Genomic DNA, 16,501 nt, shown 5'->3' on the forward strand with positions numbered 1-16,501 from the left:
ATCCCATCCGTTATCAGAAAGCCACTTAGTGCTTGCAAATATCAAGGCAACTGGGTGCTTACCAAAGGAGCAATAGACAGGACAACACCCTGGACTAGGACTGGACTAGTACATTACAGGGCTGATACACAGAAACAGACAGGTTAGAAACACCAATTACCCTAGACACCATGCCTTTGAACGATGGGAGAAAACCAGAGCACCTTGTGAAAACCACATGAGCACAGGAAGAAGATGCAAACCACACACAAACGTTTCCCAGTCCACAGTTAAAACGCAGGACCAAAGTGCTGTGTTACAGCAGAATTGAGTGTTAGGTTAAATCTTTCACCCATATTGAGAAAATAATTAAAATCATTGTGGTTCTGTAGTTAACAGGACATGAGAGGAAACAGACACATTCAAGAAACAGAAAACATGATTTTAAAAACAAGAATGCAGGCAGTAGGCCTGAGTGAATTTTGCACCAGCTAAAACTACTCTCAAGTTTCTTCTGTCTCTGAAGTCTGAGGCCTTCCAATGAGAAGCATAAGTGCAAGCAGCAGTGAAAGGTTACATTCATCTGCTTCACTAGAAGGACTGCATCACTACTTTTCTTGCTACAAATCTAACTTTCATACTAGTTGTAAGAATTTCCATACAAGCTTCCCCATGATACAAGAATAGATATGTTTGCAGTGAATATTATTAGTTCCCCTTTTGCAGACTATAGACCTTCCACTTAATAAAAACAGCAAATAATAAAAGACATTCAACAAAGACAGCACTCTCTCTAAACACAAATTAGCTTGTCAGTTGTAGGTTAACTGTGCAAAATATTTAACATTTTCTGAATTTAAATAAACTATTTTTTAGAACAACTTTTAGAAGATGAGTTTCAGTTGTTAACACAGATGTGCTTGTCAAAAACACAAAACAACATGACAATGTTCTGTTGTGCAAAAGCAATACGTCTAGGTTTTTTTTTACATTTTCTGCCAAACTCTTCTAAACAGCCACAGACCACAGTACATTAATGTATAATGCATCTAATTATAAATACCAGCTAAAACCTGACTCTGCTCAAGACCAAGTCTACAGAAGATCAAATATAACTGTTTTTAGTGAACAAAATTAAAACGAATATTTACTGTAAACATTTCTGACCATCATAGCCATGAAATAAAATGCTGACAGATTTTAATCAACTTGTTTTTAAACAGAAAGCACTTGTGGGTTGGATTAACAAGATAAACCTAGGATTTGTGGATGGGGAGACCTCAGAAACTCCTGGGACTATTAAAATGCGCTGAACCAATGAAACCATGTGTGTAATGCAAGATCCACGCTGTCAGTTTTAGAGAAACATATAAAATGGTCAAATATACAGACGGAACAAACTTTGGTTGATTTCTTGCACTGTGCTTAATGGGCTTTGGAGTAAAATAAGTGAAAGAGGAAAACTTATTTTCCCAACATTCTCCATTATTCTCAACCTTCACTACAAGACTTTCATACGCTGAATAACTGTAGTATCTTTGCAATACAAAATATTTCTTTGCATTGCAGCAGTTGTTTTAGAGGGGACTGGCACCACACACCCAGTGGGACACTCTTTGTTCCAGTTGTTGCTGCCCCTGCGATCGCATTTGACATTGCCCCAGAGCCAGGTGGCCTGGGCCCAGCCAGTGGTTCAGAAGCCTGATTTGGAATGAGAGGCAGACGTGGAATTTTACTCACCTGGCTGGCTGAGGCTCCTGCAGTTGCTGGGGATTCCTGGGGGCTGGGCAGCCGAGTGGGTCTCTCCACGGGGGAGTTTCGTCTTCGGTAAAACAGTACGTAGGCATAGCGGGTCACCACTTGACTCTCCTCCACAGTGGTCACGGTGCTGTCGTCAAACAGACGCCAACCTGAGATGGGGAAAAACCAGTGAGTGGGGATGCTCAAAACTACATCATCTAAAAAAATACAGCGTCTAGTAGCTGTTGTGATGTTTTCAGGCTACACAAACATTTAGCTGGATTTAGGTGCATTAATGCCTTTTTTTAAGTAACCTGTTGTTGTCTGAAATTTTAAAAAGCTGGAAGACTCCAACCATATTCCTTTGTTTTTTTACTGCGGTTTAATCCCCAGATATGGGGCTTCCAAGATCAGCCGTGTTTGTGTGAATTCCAAAAGACAACAGTAAAGAAACAACTGAAAATGCCTAATTCTTGTAGGTGAGCAGAAATATACATTGTACCATGCATGCTGATAAAATGCACTAAAAAGAATGAATTTGAAAGCAAAATAATGTAATATAGAACATGATGTTTCATGTCTGAGACTTTCAATGACATGAACACTATTTCATTCATTCCTGCCATCGCCAATACTCACCCACATCACTGCGCTGACTGTTCTTGTCATTGGGCAGCCGGGCATACGCAGTGTAATGTCCTCCAATCATGCCCCCATAGTGATTAATCACAGCATACAAATCATAAATGGGAGGCTGACTGTCATCCTTCTGCCCAATACAGAATTTACTGAGGTCGAGGCTCCTGCAGGAATGAATTACCGCAAAGCAACTTATTATCACTTAGTTTAATTCCTTGTCAGGAATTCTTAAATGACCTTCTGACCACTGCAGGTTATTAAACCTGTGAAAGACCGAATACTGTGGCTGCACCAGATATGGCTTGGTGACTGAAGACTAAGATGAATGCCCAGGGGCTAAGAAAAAGGATATTTCTTTTTTGATAACTGAGATCAAGAAAAGTTAAACTCATGAAAAAGAGGAAGAAAATGGAATAAGTTTTCCTACTCAGTATTGAACAGGAGTTCCTACTGCAAATGTAATATAACACTGTGAACACTGTAATCCTCTTTATTTTATGAAGCAGCTTCATGAGGCCAACTAAAAATGATAAAGTAATATACATACAAAATTGGAAACGGAAAAGTAGATTCAGGATCCCTAATAATAATTGTAAGCTTTGGTGCATAGAGATACAAGGAAGACAAAGAGGAGACCAGCATTTAACCTTGAAAACTGTGGCTGAACAAGGATAAAACCGGTCAGTACGCTGGCAAAGTAAAGGTGAGACCAGCCATTTATGTTAATGTCAACTGGAAGCCAGTGTGGTAGTTCAGGAACAGGGGTTACATGAGGCTCAGATTGGGAATGATCATGGTTAAGATTCCAGATGCTCACCTGACAGGAAAGTCCACCATGTCGTTGATCTTGTCTCTCCAGATGAAGCTGCGGAATGAGAAACGCTTGAGCTGGATGATGAGCACGTTCGGTAGGCGCCACAGCATCAGCTGCTTGGACGCCTCTCTGTGCTGCTTGCATTTGGGACAATACCTGGGGGGGGGAGAGAGAGCCAGGGACAAGTCCGGTAAAGCACATCCAGTTAAATACCAGGTGATGATGCATAATGATATCAGTCTTGTCTAACAATTTGTAAAGCATCTTCAAACCCCATTTGGAAGGTGCCCCAGTGCAGAATCAAATCCAGGACCGAAAATATTGCAGGCAGCAGAGCTAACTGTGCTGCCACTATGCTGCCCTAGGTCCCTTCCAAATGGAACCAATTAAAACTATGCAGTATAACTACACAGAAGATATGATCATTAAAGAAGACTCCTACAAGTTCCCAGTTCCAGTCACAAATCAATTCTGAGGAGGAGAGCTTTAGTCACTGCGAGAATTACAAAGTAACAATAATAGTTCAACTCCACACTGAAAAGTAAAAAGAAAGAACGTAACATTTAGCCTGTGGAGCTACACACCTGAAGAACAGCGGACAGCCAAAATGTTACCTTCTTTCCTCTACTTTTAAGCATGGAATTAACTATAGAAATATGCATTTGTTAAGAGGTTCTACAATGAACAATTGTTTTATAGTTTAACAGGCCACCCTGTTTTTGTTCCTGCTTAAAGAACAATCTAAAAAATCAGAAAATTCAACCACACTGTTACCATAAAAGAGATACTACAGCGCTATTTTGGTATAACAGTAACAAAAAAGCATGCTGTCTGTTTGTGTATTCATCTACTGTACCACAAAGAAATGGGTGTCATACCAGGCCTCTTCGGGCGCCAGCACCTCTGGTTTCGTGAAGAGATTGAGGCACTGCTCCAGGGTGAAATGCCCGGCCCTGGCTGCCTCACTAGCCGAGCCTGGGTCCTCCACAAACTCTAGCTCCTTGGACTTGATCAGGACATACTCCTTCTGTCGCTCATTGTTCTTCCACACCAGGACCAGGGAACAGTCCTCTGCAATCTCCAGCAACGCATCTCCTGCAGGACAGGACAGCATCCTCAGATTAGTCGCCCTGCTCTTCCCTCATTCTGGAAAGCAGACAGAGGCCACGTTCAGGGGGCAACTTTACCTTTGTCCTCCAGCCTCTGCTCCTTGTTCGCAGAATCGATGAGGGAGATGTAGAACTGAGATGCCGAGTGGGCTTGCAACTCTGGAGGCTGCTGGTAGCCTGTCACTGCAGCTGCGAAGTTAAACAATACAAAAACACATCTACACAACTCCTTTGAGAATCACAAGCAGTAACATGAAAACCCATTCAAAAAAACACCGTCTTTGCTAACTTGCAGTAATTATTGTATTAAACCTTTGTGTACTGAAACAAGAAATTAGTTGCTCTCGTTTGGGCACCAACAGGTCAGAATGACAACATAGGACCCTACATAAGTGATCAACAAATATCTACACATTTGACAAGTAGCAGTAAAGCAAAAGGGTACTTTTACCCTTTACCGCAAAAAAATGCATACTTTTATAGTGAACAGGTGTCTTATCATGAGCAGGGCGGTGGCAAAATGGCAAACACTTTGCAGCAGGCTGAGCTGTATGGCAATGAAACAAGAAATTTCAGAAATCTGGAATAAGTTGTCCTTGTACAGGAAGTCATATAAGCAGACACTGTGGGCAAACAAATGGCAACAGGCAGGAGGAGTGACCACATACCACCAGCGATGTAAAACAAATATGGTAGTATTTCTTTTTATCCTATGGTGCCTAAGGTTTATGCAGATACTGTGCTAAAGCTAGCTGCTTTTACACTCGTTTTAGATTGTCATCTTTGCAAAGTGTTAATCACAAGAATGAAACAATGTCCATTATTGATAATGAAATACATTTTGAGGCATTCAGATTTTCTTAAATGTTCAAGATGCATCTCTCAAACTTCAAATGTTATTATTTTTACATTAGTATTTATAGGTTTAAACATGGGATTCTATAATGGGGTTACATTTTTAAGAAGACTTTTATTTTTATAATCAACAAAGATTAAAATTTAAAATGTAGATTAAAATATCTGATGACCTATCAATATCCATTTTATTACACAATTCCATGGCTCCCCTAATGTTAGATAACCCTTGATATTTGTGATGATGTGAAACTGTCTTTTAAGCATATACCTGTACATGGATTTTATTTCTTCCCTCCAAAATTGGCAACAAAATATCCCTTTTCTCCTTCTTTTAATAGTACATGTTGCTAGTGGCAGTAACTTTCTGAAAAAATTAGAGCAGTCACGCCTGCAGAGTTGTTTTGTGTGTTTTTCGTTTTTTCGTCACTGAGAAAGAGGTCAGGCGTGCCTTTTAGGCAGTAATATTTTTATACTATAACTTCAGGTGCCTGATTTATAAAAAAAAATCTTTTTAATATTAGAGGAACCTTATCTGATTAATTTCCACTCCGTTTTTGTAAATTTTTCATGGAAACCCAACTGTTCCAAACTACAATGAAGATCTACTCATTTTATCCGTGTTACACTGCAATCAAAATCTTCAGAAATATATTTGAGCACTTCTCTAAAATCCTAGTATCATTGCCTTCCTACTTTGGGGATTGAAAAGAGTGTAACTTAGCATGATAACTAATAAACATTCATCTCAAGGCTCTAGCTCATTAGTGCTAACAAAACAGAACAGTTAATAACATTGGATAATTACCTTTGTGCATAGGGAATGGTAATGCACATAATGAGATGTATTTAAAATATCTTTAAAAATGTTTTTTCTGCAAGCTGCTCAGGGAATCTTAAACTATATGCTATTACTGAAGGTTGCCATACAAACTTAATGTGATTTTTTTAAGACCATATTACCACTTGGGTAAATGCTAGTGCTAATCATTGTTACTTTCATATGAATAATTACAAAAACACAGAACTTGAACACTAAGGTTGTGCTTGTTTAATAAACAAATGAAGATTTCCCTCTCACCCTCAGGTTTCACAGTCTTCTCGCAGGAAGTCTCCTTCTCCAAGACAGAATCCTGGGTTTCAGGTACGGGCGCGGAGAAACCCGACTCAGTGGTCAAAGAGGTCATCGAGTCTGGCTCCTCAACGGAGTTCCCCGGGGGCTGCTCGGAGTTGGTGTGGGGCTCAGAGGACAGGCTGGGCCCCTCTTTTTCTGCCTCTTGAGCTAGGACACTTTCCTGACAGCTGCTGTCAAGCGTCTCAGGAGGCAAATCTGCTCGGCACTGGCTGACCTCTGGGGACATTCTGCCTGTCTGGAAGGGGGGCTGGAACACGCTGACAGAGTACCTAGAGGATAAGAAGCACGTTTTTATGGGGTGTTTGTACCGGATGTCTATAATGTATTACAGCAAACGTTAGAAAGGCTTTTCATTACAACCAACTGTAAGTTTTTCTGATGTCTGTACAACAAAGAGCAATCTGCAAGGTTAACAGTTTTCTGATCATTCTGCTGGGGGGATTGGAAACAGGATATTATCATGATTATTACACAGTAACTCATCTTCAACTGTATATAGTATCATTTTTACAATTTAAGGATTGACTTAAACAGCATAAATGAATGGATAAAAGAGTTGGGTGATACAGCTATAATAGACAATATCTGACCATATGCAGTGTATAAAAGGCTATCTGGATAAGTGTGAGGCATCTGATTGCAAGATCTAGCAAGATTGCTGTTTTAAATCTCTTATCTTAATAGGACAGCCAGCTATATAACCTTATTGAATATACCTCAATATTTACTCTCATTATGAATTTTAATTGTAAAAATCAGAGATGCAAATCCTGCCTGCGTTTGTACGTGAAAGCTGCAGGTATCGAAAACACTGTTTGTTTTAAAAGACTGTTATGTTAGCATTTTTTTTCACAAAGATGTTTTGCAAAGCAGTATCTTTCTATGCACTGTTGTGCAGCCTGACAATTGTATCTATTAATTTACATACAGGGCCAACATTTTTAACATATTACTGCCATAAACATAAACCAACCAAATTTTGTATTATCTTGCTATGAATTCCACAAAGCATTTTCATTAAAAGAAAAATGCATACCAGCCAAAATGTTAGGTACTACTTTTTACAGTTTAACATTCAATACCAGTTTAAAAAATACTAAAGGACATTGGCTCTGATTATAATAGAGCCATTACTCATTTTAAATACACTCATTCCACTCAGTGGACAGTGTTAGCTTGTTAGCTAAGAGCACATCACACTCCATCCTAACCTCTGCTTATCTCAAGACCCGAGTGCTGGCCATCATGCCCGGCATTACCTGGAGTATCCCTCTAGCAGCTGTGTTAGCCGGCTAAACGTGAGCCGGGATTCTGGGACACTGATCAAGAAGGGGTAGCCGATGTTCTCCATGTTGGGCCGGCACTGAGTTTTGTGATCAGGCCAGTGATTCTTCTGACAAATTCTGTTGGAGGGTGTAAAAAAAGCATAAAAAAATATTTGTCACCTACCCCTTCCCTTACAAAATCAAATTGAATTCATCTGCAGCACTTTCATTTCTTCACACCCTAAGAAGTCACCTGCTACCTGATGTTGAATATACATTTTTTATAACTTAACTGATTCTGCAATTTTAATGCCACAACTTTGCGTGATACCTAATAAAATCACCCTGCATATCATTCATGAGAATACTGGGTTTTGTTCAGCTGGGAGCAAGTAATTAGTTTAAGCTTCTGCAGTTATTAGACTTACAATGCAAAAGGCAGTTAAGGTATGTACTTACTCTAGATTGTCAACCAAATATACAGAAAAGGGGGCACACTTGTCATTTGTCACTTTCCATTGTTTTAATCTGTAAACCTCTCCTTCACTGTTTTGGTGTGGTGTGAGCCTTCAATTTTTTTTTCTTGTTTTTATGTAGACAGAAGCACTACCTGTTCTAATCAGCAAATAATCCTCTGAGCAGTTGAAAACGGTACACTCTATTTCACCAGCCTCCTCACAGCAGCTCATGTTAGTCACTTACTGGTTGCAGTACCCCACCCGGTAGCAGCGAGTGCAGCGCTTCACCTTCTCTTCCTGAGACTGGGGAGGCTTCTGGCAGGCAGCGCACTTAGCGATAGGGATACTGGGGACAAGCGGTCTCTACAAAGTCAAGACAGACAGGAGAAGAGCACTGACCACAGTTCCGTGTTAGAGCACGATCTAAAACAAAACCCTTATATATTTAGCACAATGTAAGTGACGATTTAGGCATCAATGTTTAAATCGGACCCTTGTCAGATTGAATTCAGCAGTTCTGACGGCGCTACGTACCTGCTGGACCTGCAAAACAAGCACTTTCTCCTTAGCCAGCTCCTTAGACAGCACCTCAAAGCAAAAGAGTGTGTCTGAAGGGGACACAGCATCTAGAGAGTGCGAGGGCAGGAAGATTCTGTGAAATCGGCTCTTGATGACCTGCAACAGAGAAGAAGCCTTCACTATAAGAACAAGAAGATGTATATCAATTAAGTACCTTATTTATAAAGTACATATAGATTACTAGGCACTACAGTGGACTTCTCTCCATTCCTTTTGAAGATGGATTATTTCAGCATGTGCCTTTAATGCTGAAAGACTGCAAACAATGACAGATTTAAAGGACCAGGCACATACACCATTACAAAGGTATATAAGATGAAGATGAATCATTGATACAGGAATAAGTTGTATAGTAACTGCAAACTGAAACTCATGCAGTAGTGATCATACCTCAGCCAGCCGCAGGTTCTCAGGTTTGACGCGCACACTTCTGGAAATGGACTCCAGAACTTCAGCTGTGCTGGAATTCTCCTTACTAACACTCACAAGAAACTGACACACACAAACAGAGAAAGACCCAGAGAAAGAGAGAAAGACCCAATCATTATCTGAAAGCATCACACTGGCACCCACAGGCAGTACAGCTCATGGCATAGGAAAAACGGTCATGACGATAATAAGCTAATGTCCCAGCTTTCCTAGAAAAACAGATGTGAAAATATAAAAGAAAACAAGTCACATTAGAAATAATACACACAGCATTAACTCTGTCCTAGCTTCAATCCAATTGCTCAAAACTAGTGAAAAATCTTAATGATTTAAGCACACTGGGGACATGATGTAAACAAGCAACAACGGTACAGTAATTGTTTACAAAGCAAACAATCCCAAAACAAAAAACTTGTTTTGCTTTCACTGGCTGTACCTTAACAGGCTTTTTATGAGGTTCCTTCCCAAAATAAAAAACAGTGAGGACCTTCTGTTTTTGAGGCAATGGAACTGGGAGGTACAGGAAGGGGTCAAAAGTTATAGAAACCTGGGAGAAAAAGAAATACCGATGAACCGATACCGCGTAAGACATATAATACAGAGTAAAGTAAAATTTTAAACTTACTCTAGATTTAATTGTGTTTATAGTGCAGGTAAACTGTTATTTGGATATTTTCTATGATTTTCTAATACATACATTTTTAAAAAATTTGGATAAATAATTTTTGCAATGTTTGTGCTCCAATTAATTAATTATGTCAATATGTTCATGCAAGTGCAACTGTGACTTAGTTTTCCTACTGAGTCCAGAAGTACTTCGTTTACTCAGCTGGAAAAGTTGTTATTAACAGATGTAAAAAGACTTTCAATAAAGAAGTTCTTCACAACACATTTTTTAAAATAAATATTATTTCATTGAAAGTCTTTTTACATCTGTGAACACTTTATGATACACTTAAATTTGACTAAATTCCAATTCATTTAAAAAGAGAAAGGGGATGATTAAAAACAACAAAAAGTGATTACAAGACTTCTTTAAAACGTCATTGGGGTTTACCAATCTTGGAACACATTTCAAAAGGACTACATTAGGCTCACCTTTGAGCAGACAGGGCAGACCAGTTTGGATTTGTACTGTCCCTGGAAAAGGTCCACAATGAAGGAATCATTCCTCATCTTGTGTCGCTGCCAAGCCTCCTCTGCCACAACCTGTCACCAAAAGTAAACACGGAGCTGACTCAACAGGACAAACCATAATGCTGGAGGCACTGGAGGCACAAGTTCATTATTTTGTCTGAGCATTCCCTGCCTGTGCATCAATCAAAACGCCCAGTGAACGTGTTCAGAAGAATCAGGTGATGCCAAGGAACAGAACATACAAACACAGGGGAACAGCTTGTTCACAGTCCACTGAAGGGTGAGCTGCTTCAAAGACCATCACTGAGCGTGCAATTTGGCCAGTCTGTTTTAACAGGTTCTTCCTTAAGTGAGGATTTGTTATTTTACACCCATATCTATCCTCTGAAAATGCATAAAAAGAGCAAGTTATATAGTTTGTGAGTCTTCAGTCATTTGATTTCTCACCTCATCCTGCCTCCCATCTGAATCCACAGTCTCAGTGTAGGGTTTGTTCTGGATCCTGTTCAGGTCTTCATGGAGGCCATCCAATAAGAACGCCATGAACTCCTGCGCATCATGCTGTGCGTATCCTGTGAACTGGCTGGCCTTACTTGCCACAATCGCCTACAGGAAGCAAATTAACAAAGAAATGGGAGAGGTATTCATATCAAGCTGCCACTAATAATAAACACTTTCCAAGATTCCCAAAATACTACTTTCAGCAAGTGTCATTTCAGATTAAGGTATGTTAATCTCCAAAAAGATAGAATAAGAAGTCGACACTGGCCTGAAAAAATAAAAAAAACAATCTCTGGTTGTAACCTGTTGGAAGCTTATTGCTTATCAGTACTTAAAAATGCTTATGATTTTAAAGAATAAAAATATATTAATCCTTTCATTCTAAACAACCACAGCAGGAGCCTGAAGATAAAAACATAATTTTGAACTGGCCTGTCAATTTGCGCACAACTGAATACATACTGTACAACCATGTAGAAATGACAAAAAACATGGCAATATTATACAGTGAAGTTTGGACCTTTTTTTGTAGTAAGGACATTTAACAGTAGTTTTAAACAAGGCCTTTTAATTTTATTTTATCGTGTTCAAGACAGTTCACCTTTAAATTGATGAGGGGTGTAGGTGTCTTAATGAAACATGTGCCTACTACACAGCTATGTTAATACTGCATGTGGGAGCTCATCAAACTTATTGTCCCTGTTGTTAACCACTAAAATATTTTTTTAAAATAGAGATGAAATGTGTCAGTTTATTCGTTTCCTTCCTGTTCGGAGGCACCTTGAGTTTGGAGGGCTGGAACGCATGGTGGGTCCCTTTCCATAATGCTCGCAGTAGCACCGCAAACCCTATTGCGAGACGTCCTCCAGTCCCTAGGGGGTTGCTGCAGTTTATTTCTGTCTCAAAAGCTCGGTCTGTGAAATAGCACAAATAAAGAAGCATTTACTTACCATAAGAACATGACTGTGAAGACACCCTCAGACATTCCCAATAAAAATGACTATGAAAAACCACTTTTCTGGTTTGCTATATCTGATATACTATATTTATACCAAAACATGGAACATGTAAACCAAGAAGACCATTCCTTGACTCGGTATTGGCAATCTCACTCACCATGAAAGTAGTCCCGTAGCTCTCTGGTGTTGGAGAGGGACTGGATGACACTGTTCATGAAGCAGGTGTTGCCCAGGTTGACCAGTCCTGTGAAACCAGGCAGACAAACCTTCTTCTCCTCTTCCTCAGCGGTGTGCTCACTGCCAGCAGATGCATGAGTCATTGGTGGCACCATGCAGGTTGGTTTGGGCTGTGAGGGGAAAAAAAAAAGAGCCAGCCTTCAGAAACAGCGTACCAGTCCACTCTAACCTGAACTTTTTCACTACTTGCCATTCCTACTAAAGCACACTGCAGCACGCTAGAGCAAAAATGTTACTAGCCAACTTTGAGGAGCTACAAGCAGTGGTGTAGCCAGAACCTTAATCTTCGGGTGGGCTTAAGGATGGTTTAGAAGAGCAACACAAAAGGTATAAACTATAAAACAAAGTCATGACATCTTCTTTAGAATAATGCAATCAAGAATCAATAGTAAAGACCCAGAGTTTTTAAAATGTACTTTTAGACTAGTTAACTAATATTGCTAACATTGAATAGAAAACTGTTCTGATCCTGGAAAGTCTTTTTCAGTGATAAGCTTACCAGAAAAAAACAGCACCTTCAAACCATTCTTGTAAAGAAAATAATATTGATTAAATATTGCCATACTGTACAGAAACAAGAAGAGGTAATGTAAAAATGTCAAAAACAGATGTTTTGGCTATGGAGACTTCTTCAGATATAACAGCTCTCACAAGCGTGTTATTAACCCCTACTTATTTAATCTATCAATATTTTTAAGGCTCTCCACCATTATAACTGATAGTAATAGTGCTGTATTGTGTAATTAAAAATCAAAATGGGCAAAGCCGTAAGGCTTAAACTCAAGCCTTATTTTATTAGATTAGTTATCTTTCTAAGGACATACGTTACACTTAATAAATTGGCTAAAATATCTGCAGTTGATTGCAGCAGCCTGCCTTTCTGTTCTTACAGGTAACTGAAGGAGAATTTCTAGAGTGGCCAGTAGGGTTTATATAAGTGTATGCAATACATCTTAGCTATATGTAGTACATTTGGTTTCTTGCCTTCACTTCTAAAATCCAAGCAACAATGGAATCTGCAGTCTTTTTTCAATGATTATATCAAAACAAAGCACTGGCACACAGAATCGCTGGTGATTATTTTTAAGATGAGCTATTTGGCTGCCATGGAAACCAGTCTGGTCGTAACTCAGGGAATGCACACCATGAGTTGATTACTCAATGTTCGCTTTCATGCTGTGACAAGAACTACGGGAGTGACAGAATAAAATGGACGAAGAGGCATTTTGAAGCGAACTGCATCCCGAATCAAAAACACATTCATGAGCATTCTTCTGTGATTCCAGAAAGTCAGCAGCCACATTCTTCCCAAAGGCCAGGCTCTCTTGATCACGTTATAGAAAGTTTGGCACCCCCTCCTAACAAGTCCATTTTCAAGACCAGATACTTTTCAATACTCATTTTTATATCGCTTTTCCAGGTAATATACCAGAACATACCACTCCACTTACTGAAGTAACCAGGGGCTCTTGCTTTATGGGAACATGTTCAGGTACAGTTCGGGCTCCTACAGTATCCAAGGCACTGTCCTCTGCACGGGCTTTATCCTTCTCTGCAGTCCTGGGCTCTTCTTTGCTTGGCAGCGCGTGCTGGCTACTCCCTGGCTGGCTCTTATCAAGTGAGGCAGGCCCAGTGGGCACAGCAACCTTGGCACCACCCACTGCACCTTAAAAAAAGCACAATGAAGCTTGTGTTTAGCAGCATATTTTCTTCTCCGACAAGAAACACACCAAGAGCTTTCTCCAAAGTGGTGTTTACAAGGAAAAGGTGATATACTGTATAGAAGAGGAAACGAACAGGCAAGGGGCAAGTCCTGGGATGTGCATAATCAACCCTTTTAATTAAATCTGAAATTTGAAGAAAATCATTTTAGTTATTTATGCTAATTATTTATTATTAATCGTTCAGAAGTACATTAAGTAATTTAGAATTCACTAAAGAATTATTTATTCATTCAGTCACCCAGTCCCAAAATTAATTTCAATATTAACACCTTTCTCTGTTGTATCAAAGAAAAACAAATTCAGAAACATGTTAGGTACATTCAGGGTGTATAAAACACCTCTAAGGGGCTCTGAATTATATATATTTTCCATTTGTCCATCAGACAAAGTGCCTTTATTTTCTCACACTCCCGATATCAAACATGTTTTTCAGTTTGGAGTTTTGTTGCATTTGCTGTAAGGCACTCCAAAAGACAATGGATTAACCTGGTGAAACTCACCAAGCACAACATATAAAACTGTACTGCTTTATGCCTGTTTGGGATTAATCAAGGTGTAGCTGAGCCCCAGTGGAAATGCCTCAATCTCAGGTAGTCCAGCTGAGTCCAAGTAGTTCACTAATGTATTATATTGTATGTATTGTGTCTATTCCAAAATAAGCTACCTGAAACAATACATTAGTGAACTCTACAGTTTGGTGTGTCATTAGCCCCTTCAGAGCAAATAGGAAATCCCATGACAAAAATACATTAAACAAATCAGCCAGTAAGGAGAAAATAGGCAGAGGAAAGGGAACAGGCTCCAGACCATGTATAGGCCAAGATGCAGACCTTGTGTTGCAGGTGCCTCCAGGCCTCCCCAGCGTTGACTGTGTCTCTTCTTCAGGGTAATGTCAATCCGGGATGGGGTGAAAGCATAAGTGCACTGGTCGGGGTGGATAAGATTCCTGCAGAAACAGAGAATATCTATGCTTTTGCACATGAACGGGTACACAGCTTTAAAATGAAAGCAACCATAAATAAAAGCAATGATGTGTTCTATTAGTGTTCCTAACTGGCATTAATGCATATGTGGCTAGGGTCTACTGTTTCCCTTTACAGAATAAAGAATTAAAAATTCAACAATTAAAGAAATTCTATCCTCATTCTGAAGACACTGTGCACCTGGAAGAAGGAAGGTGAATTATGAATATCTCCAAATAAAAACTTCAATATGTGATTTATCTAAGAGGGAAATCTATACCTACTAACCTACCTTCTATTCATTACATGTTGTGTTTTTTCAGCATGTCTGTTAAACTGAGCAGAGGAATGATATATGATGATTGTTTAAGCACTGGAAGTATATTAAAAAATAATAACTTGTCAAAATGCAATATACTTCAGTATAACAGAAACAAAAAGAACACTCTCAAATATGCAGCCATATAAAGCACTGGGATACACAGATCTTATGGAACAAGGGCAGTAAATAATGTCAAGTCACCTCACCTGAGTTTTACCTGCCACTTAAAGACAGTGTTTGGTCCACAGCCCGGTTGTAGCCGCAAAAAACTTGGGTCACTTAAGAAGAAAAAAAACACAGCAGTTAGTACATGAAAACAAATATTTCCTATTGTTCTGTATTTTAAAAGAGCAATGAATATGCCAATAATTTAAAAAATAACATTAAAATCCCCAACATATAGTAGATATTTTATCAGAACACTACTTTGGACCTATTCACTGAAAGAGGAAGTAAAAAGGTCCTAAATATAGTGTACCTGTACAAAGTAGCCAGTGATTAAGCTCAAGCAAATTCATTTCTTTCTCATTAAAAAGTGAGAGTAGTAGTGCTTACACTTAAGCTATCAAGGAAAATGTTCACTGTCTTAAAAAAGCGGTTTCCAACCCTGGTCCTTGAGAAACATTGTCTGATGGTTTTTGCTTCAGATGAGTTCTTATTCACATTCTAGTTTATTTCAGTTTTCTATTTGTAAATACGTTTTTAGATTTTAAAAGATCAAAAGTGATTTGTAAAAGATATCAACCTGTTCCAAGTTTCAAATCTACCCTCATTGAAGTATGCAGTCTGAAATCAAATTGTGGGGAGTGGGGAGTGTCTGATACACTTTTCATTCCCACCTGTGTCTGTTAATCATAAATTGATCTACTGGCAAGAGCTGTTTAGTCAGAAATAAAGGCAGCATAACAAAGGCATAAAAGGCAGAGGTGGGGCAGAATAACTTTGTATATGCTGAATTTAACAGTAAACAGTACTCTTAAACCAGGGTATTTAACATCCCGCACTGGTCAAAGAAAGAAGTTAAATAAAAGTCTAAAAGTCAAGCTGGTCAATTAAGGCATCTATTAGCTTTGGAGATTGAGAGCTTAGCTGTAATCAAACCTGCAGGTAGTATTCCTTCAGAACCAAGGACCATGTACTGAACTACTGCATGCAAGAAGCTTACAGGAAATTCAAATAAGTTTTATGGCGAGTGATCTTAAGGAGAATATATGGATTCAGTTGGAAGATATGACTGACGTTCAATCTGAATACAACAGTTCTTGGAAGAAGAGGTTGAAATACTCTGGTGTAAGGTATTTCAGAGATTATTTTGTAAAATGCCTTCACTGAGACAAAATGATGTCTGAGAAACATGTCTCAAGTCATAAAAGTGACAAAAAAACAGGTCAGTGATCACCTTGTCTGGAAGATGAGAGTGAAATCCTGCTCCCGGAAAAGTACCTTCACTGTTTCCCTATGGATCCCTTTCAGGTAGACATTAACTACCATGAAGTCATTCCCTTTCTCATACGAGTCATTCTTCACAAATGTCAGATTCACCATGGGCTCCAAGACTAGAGTGTAAAATAAGAGGTTAAATTAAAATAAATACAATTAACCACCACTCAAATCTGTAAAGGAACAAGCATGAAGGTTCCTAGCTATTCCTCCCAGA

General features: G+C 39.1%; 1 protein-coding gene across 8 annotated transcripts in view; it reads right to left on the reverse strand.

Moving 5' to 3' along the window:
• The window catches only part of usp19 (ubiquitin specific peptidase 19), a 34,524-nt gene that overhangs the window by 5,778 nt on the left and 12,245 nt on the right, over positions 1 to 16,501 (reverse strand). For 3 of the 8 annotated variants that reach the window (XM_069189387.1, XM_069189386.1, XM_069189382.1), the window contains 19 exons: positions 16,244 to 16,400; positions 15,051 to 15,122; positions 14,391 to 14,506; positions 13,276 to 13,502; positions 11,757 to 11,946; positions 11,421 to 11,554; positions 10,587 to 10,745; positions 10,101 to 10,211; positions 9,439 to 9,549; positions 8,964 to 9,065; positions 8,529 to 8,669; positions 8,239 to 8,357; positions 7,531 to 7,674; positions 6,218 to 6,540; positions 4,360 to 4,470; positions 4,051 to 4,267; positions 3,176 to 3,328; positions 2,359 to 2,522; positions 1,720 to 1,889 (listed from right to left, as the gene is read on the reverse strand). In XM_069189387.1, coding sequence (XP_069045488.1) covers positions 1,720 to 1,889; positions 2,359 to 2,522; positions 3,176 to 3,328; positions 4,051 to 4,267; positions 4,360 to 4,470; positions 6,218 to 6,540; positions 7,531 to 7,674; positions 8,239 to 8,357; positions 8,529 to 8,669; positions 8,964 to 9,065; positions 9,439 to 9,549; positions 10,101 to 10,211; positions 10,587 to 10,745; positions 11,421 to 11,554; positions 11,757 to 11,946; positions 13,276 to 13,502; positions 14,391 to 14,506; positions 15,051 to 15,122; positions 16,244 to 16,400 — 2,921 coding nt within the window. The remainder of the gene's footprint in view (positions 1 to 1,719; positions 1,890 to 2,358; positions 2,523 to 3,175; positions 3,329 to 4,050; positions 4,268 to 4,359; positions 4,471 to 6,217; positions 6,541 to 7,530; positions 7,675 to 8,238; positions 8,358 to 8,528; positions 8,670 to 8,963; positions 9,066 to 9,438; positions 9,550 to 10,100; positions 10,212 to 10,586; positions 10,746 to 11,420; positions 11,555 to 11,756; positions 11,947 to 13,275; positions 13,503 to 14,390; positions 14,507 to 15,050; positions 15,123 to 16,243; positions 16,401 to 16,501) is intronic. The other 5 variants (XM_069189389.1, XM_069189385.1, XM_069189388.1 and 2 more) reach the window with 3 other exon arrangements.

Source organism: Lepisosteus oculatus, chromosome 4, assembly GCF_040954835.1.
Source record: "Lepisosteus oculatus isolate fLepOcu1 chromosome 4, fLepOcu1.hap2, whole genome shotgun sequence".
Lineage (NCBI taxonomy): Eukaryota > Metazoa > Chordata > Actinopteri > Semionotiformes > Lepisosteidae > Lepisosteus > Lepisosteus oculatus.